Here is a 13,855-nt window from a genome sequence, read left to right as displayed (position 1 = left end):
CCACTAATTCCCTGGTGGTCCAGTGGTTAGGACTCGGCACTTTCACTGCTGAGTGCCCAAGTTTGATCCCTGGCTGGGGAGCTAACATCCCGCAAGCCATGTGGTGGGACCAAAAAACTAAAATACAATAAAAAAATACTTCCAAAACATGCTGCCATTAAAAATCATAATACTTTATGGTACCAATATATAAAAGTATATTTACTCAATCTGCTACAGTTGGACAGTAGGCCCAATATCTGTAACACTGTGGGTGACCATTTTCTAGACTTTCGAATAATTTCCTGTGAGTGATTGCTAGAAGCGCAACTGCTCCCTCAATTTTAGGCTTTTTAAAATGGACCCAGTCCCCCAAAATCTCCCTCTCTTGATGGGCAGCTATAAAAATCAGCTACTTGATTTTTCGAAGTTTGGAAGCCCATTGGTTCTCGGAACTTCAAAGTCGTCAATACCAACACTAGTAAATGAAAACTTGCATCTTTCAGCCAAACTTGCCACCTTTTTGCCTGAACATGCTGACAAAGTGCTGTATTTAGCTGGAGCAAATTTCTACCTGTACCCCACCTGAAAGGATTTTTCTTGTCCTTGATCTCATATTTGAGGTACAAGTTAATTACAGTCAACTAAAATTAGTCACTGTGGACTGAGTACAGAATTGAAAGCCCCATCTCTAACACGGAGCCCCAGCTTCGCCTCTCCTGGGCTCTGAGACCTGAAAACTACTCACTTAAACCGCTTTTTTTGGCAAGATGGGGTTAATATTAATCCACCTCTCAGAGCTGTTGCAGAGATTGAAATGAGACAATATAAGTGAAAGCACCATGTATAATGCACAGGAAATGCATTTGGTTGTTATCGGGATCATTATCAAAACTCACCAGGCATGATATCTCAGTGATGCCCTAAATATAATAGCTTTGCCTCTGTTCTGCTCAAACTGGCTGCCTGGTCTCCCCACACCCCAGTGGCTCAAAGAGAAATAGCTAAAGATACACTTGCAGCCTAAACTGGGGAGCAGAGGGCCACAACTGTTTACCAAAACCTTTGAAACTCATCCAGTTAATCCTAAAAATCAATTTTTTCAAGAAAAAGGAAAGCCGAGATATTTAATTCTTAGTGGTGGTTTTCTCATTTTTCTACCCGCCCCACCCCCACCCCCGCCATGCACAGAGCTGTCTTTCGCAGGTGATTTCAGAGACAGTCCCACTGAGTACTTTACAGAGACCTCTTGGCTTTACCAGGAAACCCTTTCAGCTCTACCTGCCTGTTAGATCTTTATACTCCTGGCCTTCGAGTTGTTCCAGGATCTGAGCTGGTCAGACCTGGCACCTCATCCAACTTCCTCATTTTAAAAATAGGTGACTGAGGTCCAGAGGCTGCCCAGGGACGCACGAGGGATCTTGATAAAGTCAAGGCTGACCTTTGACTTCTCGGATTTGTGCCCTTTCTCCCGTGCCATCGTGTCATCAGCAGGCTGGGTGTTTCTCTGGGAAGCCAAGAGAGCTGGAAAGTGCTTCTTCTAAATACTAGACTTTGATCCTGTTTAGATATAAGGAGTCCCCTCCCTCCCCACAGGTACTACTATAAGCTGTTCTCAGTCATTGGAAGAGAGTCAGGCACAGGGGCAGAGGGGCAGGTAGGGCTCAGGAAGGAAATGGGGAGGACAGGAGGGCATTATAGTTTCACTCTGGCCTGGCCCCAGTGGCCTCAGCCAGAAGCTCACCATATAGAAACTGTGCTAGAAGAAACTTCCCCAACCTAACACCCTGACGGAGGCAGGATATCACGCAGGGCCAGGCTGTCCTGGTCTGTCTGCTCTGAAAGGCTGACTTCGAGGCAGGCAGCCAGGCCTCCCTGCCAGCCCTCACGGAGTGGTCTGGCCTTTGGGCTGCAGCGGGTGCGCTCCCTGCCAAACCTTTGGCCAGACTGACTCCTGTTCGCTGCTCCACTCAGCCCAGGTCGCTGGGGGGCCAGGCGGCGACTCAGGAAAAGACTCTGCCTTACCTCTGGAGCCCCTGCTTCCTCTGAAAGCTGGGCTCCCCGCCCCTTCTGCTGGCTTGTCTCCTGGGCCCCGGCGTGGTGTCCCATCCTCGCCTGCAGAACTCGTTCCTGCAGAACTTTGCTGAACCAGGCCCTCACTTCTGTAACCGAATATTTATCCCTCATCAGGGCTTTGTTCCCTTGGCCGTGGAAACCCTGGGAACTCCTGGGCTAGACAGCTAGACGGTTCCTGCCTCTTTCTCGTTCTCCAGCTCTGTTTCCTTCTCGGTCTCCCTCTCCACCTGTCTTGCCAGCGCCTCCTTTCCTTTCTGTTTCATTCTCTCTCTGCCTCACACGACAGTCGCTAAGATGTTAAGCCTGCCAGTGAGCTGAGCATTCACCGTCATCCTTACCCCATCTTCCAGGCGTCAGCTCTGCACCTTAGCTGATGCCCCTTACCTGTTACCTCTCCAGAGACCAAGAGGGCTGCCCGTCACTAATCCCCCGACCCTCCGCGTCCCTGCAGACCCTCCTCTCGTGATCAGCACGCCCTCATTTCCAAAAGGCCGGCTCTGAAGGAGGCGAGGCGGGGACAAGAGGGGCTCAGGCAGGAGACAGCACGGAGCCAGACAGCGGCTCAGACCCACAGCCCCAGCCCTGTCCGTTGCACCCAGGAGTTGGACAGGCTCTCCTGGAGAGGCCTCTTGAGCCCGGCGCAGTCTCCCGGTGACTTCTCCTGCCGCGGGAGGATGCCTCTGGATTTCTTCTGCCCTCAGACACGAGGCTTGTGCAGAAACCAAGAGGCCCGTCAACCTGGTAGTTCAAGTCGAGAAAAGAATAGTACAGAGGCTAAAAACCCTATTTTCAAATTCCGTTTGCCATTTCTGCCTAGAACTATGAATTTTTAATTTAATTCTGACTTAATTCTATTTAAGTTTTGCAGTGAACACCATCTGTTTGTTTGACGTTAAACAATGAGGCTCAGCTCGGCTTGCTGCTCCTGGGGGGCAGCGTGGCCACTCGGCTGAGGCTGTGGGTTCGGGAGGGACGTGGGTTTTCTCACGCTGTCTCCTCGCCCCACTTCCTGTGTTTCTTCTGGAGCTAGTATTCATACCTACTCTTAGGGATGTTGTGAAGATAGAATAGCATCATCTAGCAACAAAATAGAATGAACGTGATGCCAGGAGCACAGAAAGCCCTCAAACAATACCTGCCATGATTACTCTTTTTTTCCTTCCCTCCCTTTGTCTTTCATCCTCTCCCTTTTATTTCTTCTTTCTCTCCCTTTCACCTCCTCAGCTTCCCTGCACCTCGATATTGCTCTGTCCACATAAGAGAGGATTTTCTGCTTCCCCAGCCCTGACGGCTGTGATCCTTGGCCTCCGAGGGGATGGGGTACCTGTTACACCAAGGTCGCTCCATCTCTTAGCTTTTCACCCCTCTCCCCCAACGAGCTGAGCCTTGGTAATGGGGGCACTGAGAAGCCCAGAGTGGGAGGCAGAAGGTGAGACCAGCTCAGGGGCCCAGGAAAAGTAAATGTCAGCATCCCCAGACAAGGCAAATCCTCTGGGGGGCCTCTGAAATACCGGTGCCCAGGGTAAACTGCATGAGAGAATTGATGCCTCTGAAAAAGCACTTTATAGACGTCGATTGCTGTGAGCATGTCAGCATCGTCCCAGGCTGTGTCTGCACCAGTAGCGTGGTCAGAATCTTCATGTCTCACGTTTTTAAAAAGGTTCTTAAGAGATTTCAGGAGGCGGCCCACCCCGACCCCGACCCCCACCTGACACAACTGCTTCTGTGTCCGAGCCTCCCGGACCTCCACAGAATTGTCACCAAGCCTCAAGTTCCTTTTCTCGGTTGTAGAACCCATCTGTTTTTTTTTTTCCACAAAAAGTTCTTGTCTTCCTCTTTCTCTAGAGCAGCAACCCCCAGTCATTTTCTGTTCACAGAATAGCCAGTGATGACCACGAGGCTGTTCAATGCCCTTCCCTAAGGTGACCAGCCTCAGATTCCCAGGCACCAGTGTGAGGCTCCCTGAAGGCTGTGACCTGCTCCTAGGGGCACCTGTCCCCTCAGCTGTTGGGGGGCACTGACAGGTCAGAGGCTGGGTCTCCTCATCTCCCCTGACATCACCCCCTTCACCTCCTGGCAGGCTGTGGGTCTCCCTGCCTGCATGCCTGCTCCCCTCCAAGCCTTGCTCCTTCCACCTTGGCTTTTCCAAAGGGTAAATCTAATCGTATCACTCCAGCCCTCAGGAAGAAGTCCCCGGTCTTTCACCTGGCTTACGGCACCCCTTAGGATCCAGGCCCCCCTTTTCCCTTCCCCTCCCCATTCACCTGGCCAGCTTCTAGTTATTCTTTAAGACCCAGCCCAGGCATCCCCACCTCTAGGAAGCCTTCCCAGACTGAACCTCTGCCCACCCCAGTCTATTTCTTTATCTGCCTCTCTGCTGGGCAGTGAGCAGCTGAAAACAAGGGAGTCTGTCTTTCCCCTCGGTCCTTCCAATGTGGCCCTGAGTTGGTGCTCGACTGTTGGCCACAATGTCACTAAACTGAACCCCACCTTCAGGGGACCCTTCCTGTCCCACGGCCCTGGCTTTTGCAGGAAGCGCCTTGTAGAACAGAGGGGAGCCCCCAGCTGGCCTCGGGTCTGAGGGCCGGGCCGAGGACTCTGAGTGCTATAGACTGGTGGGTTCCTCCTCAGCCTGGAAGGCCCTGTCACGCCCTCCACTTCCTCCCATTGTGCCTCCTTTCCTGTTTAGCTGGACTGTTAGGCTGAGGACATTTTTTCCTCCCTTTGAGGACCTGCTCCAATGGAGCTATTTCTCCATTGCATCTCCCCTGACATCTCCCAAGACTCTAATCTCTGACCCACAGGCGGGCTCTAGAATCAATACACTTGGGCTCAAATCCGAGCTCTACCCATTTAGCTGAGTGATGAGAGGCAAGGGTCTCACCTCTCCGGACTTCGGTTTCCTCATTTGTAAAAAGAAACTAAGAACACAGCCCTCATGGGATTATGAGAGTTTCGACAGCTAAGGCTGGCTGTGCCACTGGGAAGTGTGCACCGTGATTGTGTCATCATGGGGGTTGTGTCACCCCCGGCCTGTTGAAGCTGGAGCTCTGAAGAGAGCCCGGCTGGATGTCTGCTGGATGCCTGCGAGTCCAAACATCCTGTTTTTTTTTTAACTCCTTACTGGAGAAACAGGGAAAAGCTGATCTTTTTTTTTTTCTTCTACCCATATCAGGTGACACAAAAAACACAAGCCCAGCTGGGTTGACTGCTTGACTCTGATGTTTAGCAGCGAATCTGAGCTGCCGAGCAGGGTGGTGGTTCCTTTCCTGGATTAGGACTGATTCCATGGGAACCAGACCACCCCTGAGGCAGGAGGGGACATCAGGCAGCCCTGATGTCTCCCCAGGGCTGGGTCCTGCCGTGGAGCCCCCTCCTCCTGGGTAGTGGGGGCCCTGGGCTCACGTTCTCCTCGCCCCGCCTGTCTCCTTCCCTACAGGTGAACTTCCGAAGCCCCCGGAGTGGCCAGAGGTGCTGGGCTGCACGGACCCAGCTGGAGAAGCGGCTGGTGGTGCTGGTGGCACTTCTGGCGGCAGGAATGGTGGCCTGCTTGGCAGCTCTAGGCATCCAGTACCGGACAAGTAGGTGCCCCTGTGTTGCGTGATGGGCTTCACTCACTCCTGCCCCAGGCTCTGTCCACTTGTGTAAGGGGGCTTCCCCAGTCTAGCCAGGCCTGGCCTCCGAGGCCAAGGAAAGAGCTGGGTCTGGAGGCTGGGGTTGCTGCAACAGACCAAGACCTGGGAGCTGGGCAGATGGGTGATGTTAAGGTTTTGGGGTCAGAAGGACATGAGTTCAAATCCTGGCCTGGCAACTGATTGTCCGTGTGACCTTGGACAAGTCACTCAATCTCTCAGAGCCTGTGTCTTCTCTACTTTAAATGGAGAAAATAGTGCTCAGTTTGGGGATGTCTCTGAGGATTCGAGATGATGTCCGTCACATACCTGGTGCCCAATAGGCCTTCTTTAGCCTTAGCTCCGGGTACTATTATTGTTAGGATGTGGGCTGGTTCGACACATGGGCTGGCGCTGTCCTCCATCCTTAGTTCCAACAAAATAGCAATAATGGCTTCCGTTTGCTGAATACTTTCCATGTACCAAATACCAGGCCTCTCCTTTACGGATATAATCTCATTGCCTCCTCACAGCAGCCCTGTGAGGTGTGGTTGCTTCTGTCCCCGTTTTCCGCACAAGGAAACTGAGGCAGTGGCGCTAAGTGACTTGCCCAAGGTCATGTGGCTAGTGCGAGAGGGAGTGGGGCAGCTGGAGTTCAACCGTGTGCTGGCGGGCCCCAGAGCTCAGGCTTTGTAATTCATGGTGTAATTCATGGTGGGTGAGTACTCCCAGAAAAGCTGTCCTTCTGTGAGCCAGGGACCTTTGTGTACCACTGTCATCTCATTTCTCTGTCCTACCTTGTATAGCAGTATGATCAGACCCCACTTCAATCCCACTGTCAGGGGCCTGAGGCTGGTTCTCTGTGTCTGGCTGAGTAGATGTAGCAAGTGCCTTACACAGAATCAGTGATCCATAAGCTCTTATGGACCTGGAAAGGGCAGATCCAAGTTAAAAACAAGGATGGGAGTCCAGTCAATTCCAGGATCTCTCCCCTGGGCCCCAAGATCCAGCTTTCTGATGACAGTAGCCCACCTGGTTGAGTAGCCTCTGGGGCTTTGCCAAGAGTTTAACCCCATAAACTTGGTCACCTGGTACTCATCCCATCAGAGCGATGGTGAACCTTCACAGGATCGGGGAACATCAACTGCAGGTTTTGTTGAGCCTTCTCCACTGTGAATTTACTGGCCTGCGTGGGTGGCCATGCTGCGCTGGGATGAGGAAGGGATTTGGGGGCCTGGAGGGAGGGCAGGACTTCATCTGAGTCATCCTTACATCCCTCCTGGATCAAGCACTCATTCATTCATTCATTCATTCATTCATTATTCCTTCCACAAACATTTAATGAGTACTTAATCTATGTCAGGTGCCTAAGTGGTACCTAAGAAATAATCGCTTGTTTAACTTGACTATTTAATGATTTGTAGATGTTTTACCAAATGCGCCTAGCACAGCAGGTGATTAATGCATATCTGATTAATTAATTAATGATTTCTTAACCATATGTGCTTAGCATAGTGCCTGCATGCCATAGATGTGCAAATACTTTGCAAAATGAATAAGTAAATGATTGAATGAACAAAGAGCAAGAAGGAGGACTAAGTGGGAACAGCCTTTCTCTACTGATCACTCTTGTCCTGCAGCTGCCATCTTTCTGTTTTGTTTTTTTTTTTTTTGCCACACCACGAGGCATGTGGGATCTTAGTTCCCCGACCAGGGATCGAACACGCGCCCACTGCATTGGAAGCGCGGAGCCTTAACCACTGGACTGCCAGGGAAGTCCTGCTGCAGCCGCCATCTTGCTTCATCCTAAATCAGGTTTAGTTCAGAACACCCTGCTGGGAAGTATAGGCCCTAGCCAGCCTCGTCTGCCCAGCTCTTGGCCCTGTGAATGGGGAGCAGGCTAGACTCCAGCAGGCAGTATTGCCCTGAGATTGCCCCTAGGAGTTCCCAGGCTGTTTCTCCATCAGAAACCAGAAGGGAGCCCCCAAGGCCTGGCTTCTAGTGATTGGGCCCCAAACACTTCTGTCATTGCCAGGTGGGGCCCACAGGGAAGAATCCTGCTTCTGTCTGTCCCTTCCACCTCGGGGCTGCAGAAGGGTTTTCCCCAGGCTGGACCTGGGTGAGGGGAATTCTTCCCCCAGGGTGGAGCTGGGCCGGGGATCCGGTGACCCTTGAGCCAATTCATGTGTCTTTATCAGCTGCCTGGGCCTGGGAAAGCAGCGGCCACCCCAGATATTGACAATAACCTCATTACCCAGCAGCAGGTGCTGGCTGGCATCAGCCACATCTGTGCAAACATCAGTCAATGCAAATTCTGATGATTCTGAAAGACTCACCTTTAAGTTATGTCTGGGCACTTAAATACATATTTATCCACCTTCCTGCTGCACCATCCTTTCCAGAAACTTACAGATGCTTTGCAAGCAGTGGCAGCAAAACAAACGATAAATTCTCTGGAAAATATTCTGAAGTGTCTTACTTAGTGCCGAGGCCAGGCACCATCCAGACGAGTGTCTGTGAGCTGGATCTGGGACCTGCTCGACGGATCATGCACGTCCTAAAGGGAAGAAATATTTTCTGCATCCACAGGTGGTGACCAAGGGCTGGACAAAGCTCTTTTATTCACTCAGCCATTCATTCATTCAACAAACATGTATTGGACAGCTGCTAGGTGCCAAGTTCAATGCCTGGCAAAGGAACTATAAATGCAAGTAAGATGCTGGCTCTACCCTCAGGCTCACATTCTAGTGGGGGATGTAGACAAGGAGTCGGCCATGACATAGCATGGTCTGTTCTCAGATAGCGGACACACAGGCAGCCAAGGGGCGCAGAGAAGGATGAGGGTCTGGGAAGGTTTCCCCAAGGAGAGGGAGCCTGAGCTGAGTTTTTGAAGGTGTTGACAGGAGATTAGGGGGGCCTGGAAACCATGAATTAATTAATCAAATGTACATTAAGCACCTGCTAGGCCAAGGATAGTTGGTAAAGCATCTACAAACCAGTAATAGTTAAATAATCAAGTGATTATTGCTTAAGTACCACCTGGGTACCTTGCAGTGTGCCTAGCAGATTAGGTGCTTAGTGAAGAGCTCAAGCCTCAGACTGATTCCTGGGGGCCGGCTTCTTATTTTGTTTTAAAACCAAGTCCCCCTATGATAACTACAAATACCTCTCTCTCTCTCTGACACACACACACACACACACCACACACGCACCACACACACCACACACGCACCACACACACCACACACACCCACACCACAACACAAACACCACACACACACCACACGCACCACACACACACACCACACACACACAAACACCACACACACCACATACACACACACACCACATGCACCACACACACCACACACACACACCACACACACACACCACACACACACCACACACACCACGCACACACCACACACACACACCACACACACACCATGCACACACCACGCACACACACCACACACACACACCACACACACACCACCACACACACAGACACACACACCACACACACACACCACACACACACCACACCACACACACAAACACCACACACACCACGCACACACCACACACACCCACACACACACAACACACACACCACACGCACCACACACACACCACACGCACCACACACACCACACACACCCACACCACAACACAAACACCACACACACACCACACGCACCACACACACACACCACACACAAACACCACACACACCACACACACACACACCACACACACACACACCACACACACCACACACCACACACACACACATACACCACACACACACACACATTCTGCAAAGAACCTGGAAGATAGTAATTGTTTTGTTGAATAAATGAATGCATGAATGAGCAAATAAATTTGTTGAACATCAGGGAATAATAAAGAAATAAATGAATATTTGTGGAAGGAAGGACTGATTAAAAGAAGCACCTTGGTTCTGGGTAATTTTTAAAGCCATAGAAAGGATTTTAGGCAGCTAGACAGAGTCTTGTTTTACACGTCAGGAGATCGTAAATCTACTGAAATCTTTTCTCCGTAGTGGTCTAGTGACTGTCCAGTTCCAAATCTGTTTGGTCAGGGCTGGGGTGGGGCATGGCACCCCAGAACCCCAGGCCACCTGCACTATATTCCCATAGCCTCTTCCCTGCCTGCCCTTCACTGGCCTCTTGTCCTTGACCCCTGCCAGGAACCCCCTCGGTGTGCCTAAGTGAGGCCTGCATCTCGGTGACCAGCTCCATCTTGAGCTCCATGGACCCTACGGTGGACCCCTGCCAGGACTTCTTCACCTATGCCTGTGGCGGCTGGATCAAAGCCAACCCCGTGCCTGATGGCCACTCACGCTGGGGGACCTTCAGCAACCTCTGGGAACACAACCAAGCCATCATCAAGCACCTCCTCGGTAAGCACCCCCTCGGTAAGCACCTGGCAGCGGGACCAGTGGACGGGCTGCAGAGCACGGCTGTCCGCTGGACCTACCTGGCCAGGCCCGGTTGAAGGAAGAGCTTGGCAGGATGGGGAGACGAAGGGCTGTGGAGGGGGTGAGACTGGGTTAAATGTCTGCCCCATCATTCGGTGTGTGATCCTGAGCAAGTTACTTCTCTCTGAGCCTTACTTTCTTCATCTATGAGAACAGGATGAATAATACCCAAACTGCAGAGGTTCGAGAACTAGAGAGCACATGTGTGAAGCATTAACGTGGTATGTGTGGCATGTAGTAGGTGCACAAGAACTGGTAGCTGTGGTCATTGCTCTTCTGGCTTTAAGCTGTGCCTTAGTTTTTGACTAATACTGACTGTGAGTTTTGCAAGTTATGAGCAAAAGGAATGAAGGCTGAGCACACTAGATCAGATTTTAAGGTTGTGAGCTGATCAAAGTTCTAACAACGGTTTTATCTGAGAGTTATTCATTGTAGGCAGAAGTCTTCCTTGGCCTCATGGTAATCGAGCTTGCGTGACAAGCCGTCTAACCAAAGTTCTTCTCTTTATACCTTGTTAGGCCTTCAGCACCTCTATTTGACCTTGTTGTTGGTTGTTTGTTTCAGCCTCAGGTTAGAATCCCATGTTGGTCTTGTTTGAAGTTGTATCCTTAGTTAATGTCTGTTGAATTAACATCTGCCTGTTGGGTGCTTCTCCATGTGGAATCAAAACACCCTGTGCTGTAACTTATAGAGGTCCCGACTTAAACCCTTCAGGGCCGAGACCTTCACCATACCTGTCTCCCGCTGACCCCCTGCCCCATCCTGGGACTAAATGCTGAGAGAGGCTAGGTCATGAAAAGCCAGTCAATTAATCCACCAATGACAGAACTTAGATTTGACAAATACTTATTCAGTTTAAAAAAAAAAAAAAAGCATCTTGATACTCAAAAGTAGGTAAATTGAAGAAGATACCTAAAAGGGGGCAGATCTTCCCAAAGGGACAGAAACCTTCCCATGAGATAGGAAAAGAGTCTAATTTGATGATTATGAATTTCAGGCAACTGTGTCTTTAAGACGAAAGTGGAAATAAGCAAACTAGGTTAAGGAGACCTTTGCTTGTTTTCCCCACCTCAGCCCCAGGGGGCGTGGCTGCTGCAGGGTGAAACCCACCCACCACTTCTTGGCCCCCAGCAGCTGCTGGGCAGGGCCCCCTGGCAGCCGCCTGGTTGTCTCCCTGAGGGACAGAGCCAGGTGGTGTGTGAAGGCGGGGCTGAGGGAACCCCATATGTCAGGAACAGCAAAGCCCCCTGTGTGCTTTATGCTACCCGGGTGCCTTTGCAAGGGGACCCAGCCTTTTATTTCAGAACTAAAGGCAAACATGTCTGTGGTAGCCAGACTGGAACTCAGGGATGTCGCTTTCCCAGCACCTAAAGACACAGCCAGGGACTGGGCAGGGACCATCAACCAAAGCAGGAGAACAGTCCAGATAGGATAATGAGATGGGCTAGTGCCTCTGCTTCAGTCACCAGGACCTGGGTTCAAGTCCTAGTTCTGCCACTTACTGTGTGATCTTGGGTCAGTTACATAACCTCTCTGGGCTCTTGTCTCATCAGTACAATGGGAACCAAGCCTCCTCCAGGTTTGGAAAACTAAATGGGAAAATACCTTTAAAGCGCTTTACCTGGGCCAGGTATATTGTGGTGGCTGCTGTCTGTGTTGGTGTTACCATTATTATTTACCCTTGACCTTTGCCCAGTACTTTTCAGTTTACAGAACTCTTTTGTAGGTATCACCCTATGTGACCCTGTAGGGTAGGAGCTAGGAAACTGTTGCTCACCCCGCTTGATAGACGAGGAAACTGAAGTCCAGAGAGCTCCTCAAGACAGGCTAGCAGGTGGCAGAGCTGGGACTGCCTGACTCCTGGTCACGTGTCCTTTCCTTGTCCCACACCACCTCCACCAGGTGCCAGGGGCAGTACGGCTCCCTGCCCATCTTGTTGGGGAGAGCCTGCAGGAAGCACGGAGCTCTGAGAGTCTGAAGGAAAGAAGGAAAGAGGCTGGCACTTGCTGAGTGTCTGCTATGTGCCGTGCTCTGTACCAGTCTCGTCATATCCACTGCCTCCGTAATCCTCACAGCTACCCTGGGACTTAGGAACTGTGGTTCCCATTTTATGGATGAGGAACCTGAGAAAAGTTAAGCTTGCCAAGGACACCCTGCCAGTCCAGGATGAAGAGGGACTCCAGCCAGGGGAAGCAGTTAGCACCCAGAGGGGATGGGGGAGAAAGGCGGATGGGCCCTCTAACTCCCCAGTCAGGTCCAGAACTGGCCCTTGTGTAGGACCCCCGTGGGTCCTGATCCTGCTGGTTTTAGGAGGATCTTGGGTCTTATCAGGAAGACCTTGGGTCTAGGCCAGGACCGAGCCCATCCCTCTCCCCTACCCTGCTGGCAGGAGTCCTGGACTCTGGCCTTACATCCCCCCTGTCCCTGAGGGTCAAGGTAGGGGTGGGGGAGTGCACTGAGCTGGGCACGGAGCAGTCAGAACCCTGGCCCCGGGGCCGGGGCCTGGTGGTATCAGGAGCGAGCCCTAGCATGCTAGCTTATCACGTGTGGCCTTGGACGAGTGACCTGGCTTCTCTACAACTTAGTTTCACTGTCTGTGAAATGGGAATAATGGTGCCACCTAACACTCAAGGTTACTCTGGGTATTGTCTCACTGTGATGGGTCAGAGTGCTTAGCACAGAGTCTGGCACCTAGTAGGTGCTCGGCAGAGTAGGACTGCCCTTCTCAGTGGTGGTGGATGAGCTCCAGCCCAGACATCTCCCTACAAGCTGTGTGACTACAGAGAGGCTGCTCAGCCTGCCTCAGCCCTTCACCTATGAAGTGGGAACTAACTGCGAGCATTGGCAGGTGTGTTCTAAGGATTAATTGGGTGGTTGAAGAAAGAGTAATTATTGCTTATTTTATTTCTTATAGAAGCACTGATAGAGCCTCTTATCAGGAAAGGAGGGATAGGGTGTATCCATGACCATGCTGGGTTGTTTACTTGTATTATTTTATTCACGCCATGGAGTATATGCCCATTTTACAGATGAGACTCACAAATACAGAGGAAACATATTTCCTAGGAAATGGTAGAGCTGGGATTCAGCCCCAGATCTGGGAGGCCTCAGACCTGTATTCTTTCTTTACTGATTCTGCTGTGCACACAGAGGTCACAGAGCAGCCCACAAGTATGGTTTGCCAACCTCCTTTCCCCCAAGGCTGCTTGATTTCGTTCTCCAGGCCAGGTGAGACCTGGCCGAGACCTCATGAACACAGTAGTTGGGGTCACCTCATGTCGTAGTGACCGAGAGCTTCCCCACAAGGCATATCCTGGCAACCCCTCTCCCCGGGCTCACTCCCGGAAACCGGTCTGGATACGGCGCCTCACTTATGGGCCTTGATACCTGGGACTTTGATACCTGGAAACTCCCAAAGAGGCAGGAAGTAGGTGAGTGGGTGACCAAAATATGCAGGAATGTGGGCCAGTGCATTCTTGGGCTTAAGGCCAGGCTGGTTTCAGCTCCCCCAAGACAAAGGGGTCAGCCAGCAGGCCTCAGGAGGGAGCTGGAGCTGGCGGGGATTGGAGCACACAGGGGTGCCCCGCTGTCCAGGCTGGCCTGGGGGTTGGCTTCTCTAGGAGAAGAAGGACAATTCAGAGGCCAGTAAGGATTGTACAGCTGGCCAGGCAGGACAGCTATTACC

The 13,855-nt window shown here is 51.4% G+C and overlaps 1 protein-coding gene across 2 annotated transcripts in view; it reads left to right on the top strand.

Moving 5' to 3' along the window:
• The window catches only part of ECE1 (endothelin converting enzyme 1), a 118,405-nt gene that overhangs the window by 61,215 nt on the left and 43,335 nt on the right, over window positions 1-13,855 (top strand). For both annotated transcript variants that reach the window (XM_068539099.1, XM_068539098.1), the window contains exons 3-4: window positions 5,495-5,636; window positions 9,880-10,092. In XM_068539099.1, the coding sequence (XP_068395200.1) occupies window positions 5,495-5,636; window positions 9,880-10,092 (355 nt within the window). The remainder of the gene's footprint in view (window positions 1-5,494; window positions 5,637-9,879; window positions 10,093-13,855) is intronic.

This window comes from Eschrichtius robustus, chromosome 3 (genome assembly GCF_028021215.1).
Source record: "Eschrichtius robustus isolate mEscRob2 chromosome 3, mEscRob2.pri, whole genome shotgun sequence".
Taxonomy (NCBI): domain Eukaryota; kingdom Metazoa; phylum Chordata; class Mammalia; order Artiodactyla; family Eschrichtiidae; genus Eschrichtius; species Eschrichtius robustus.
Note: the sequence above shows the minus strand (reverse complement) of the source record. Positions and strands in the feature narration are given on the sequence as shown.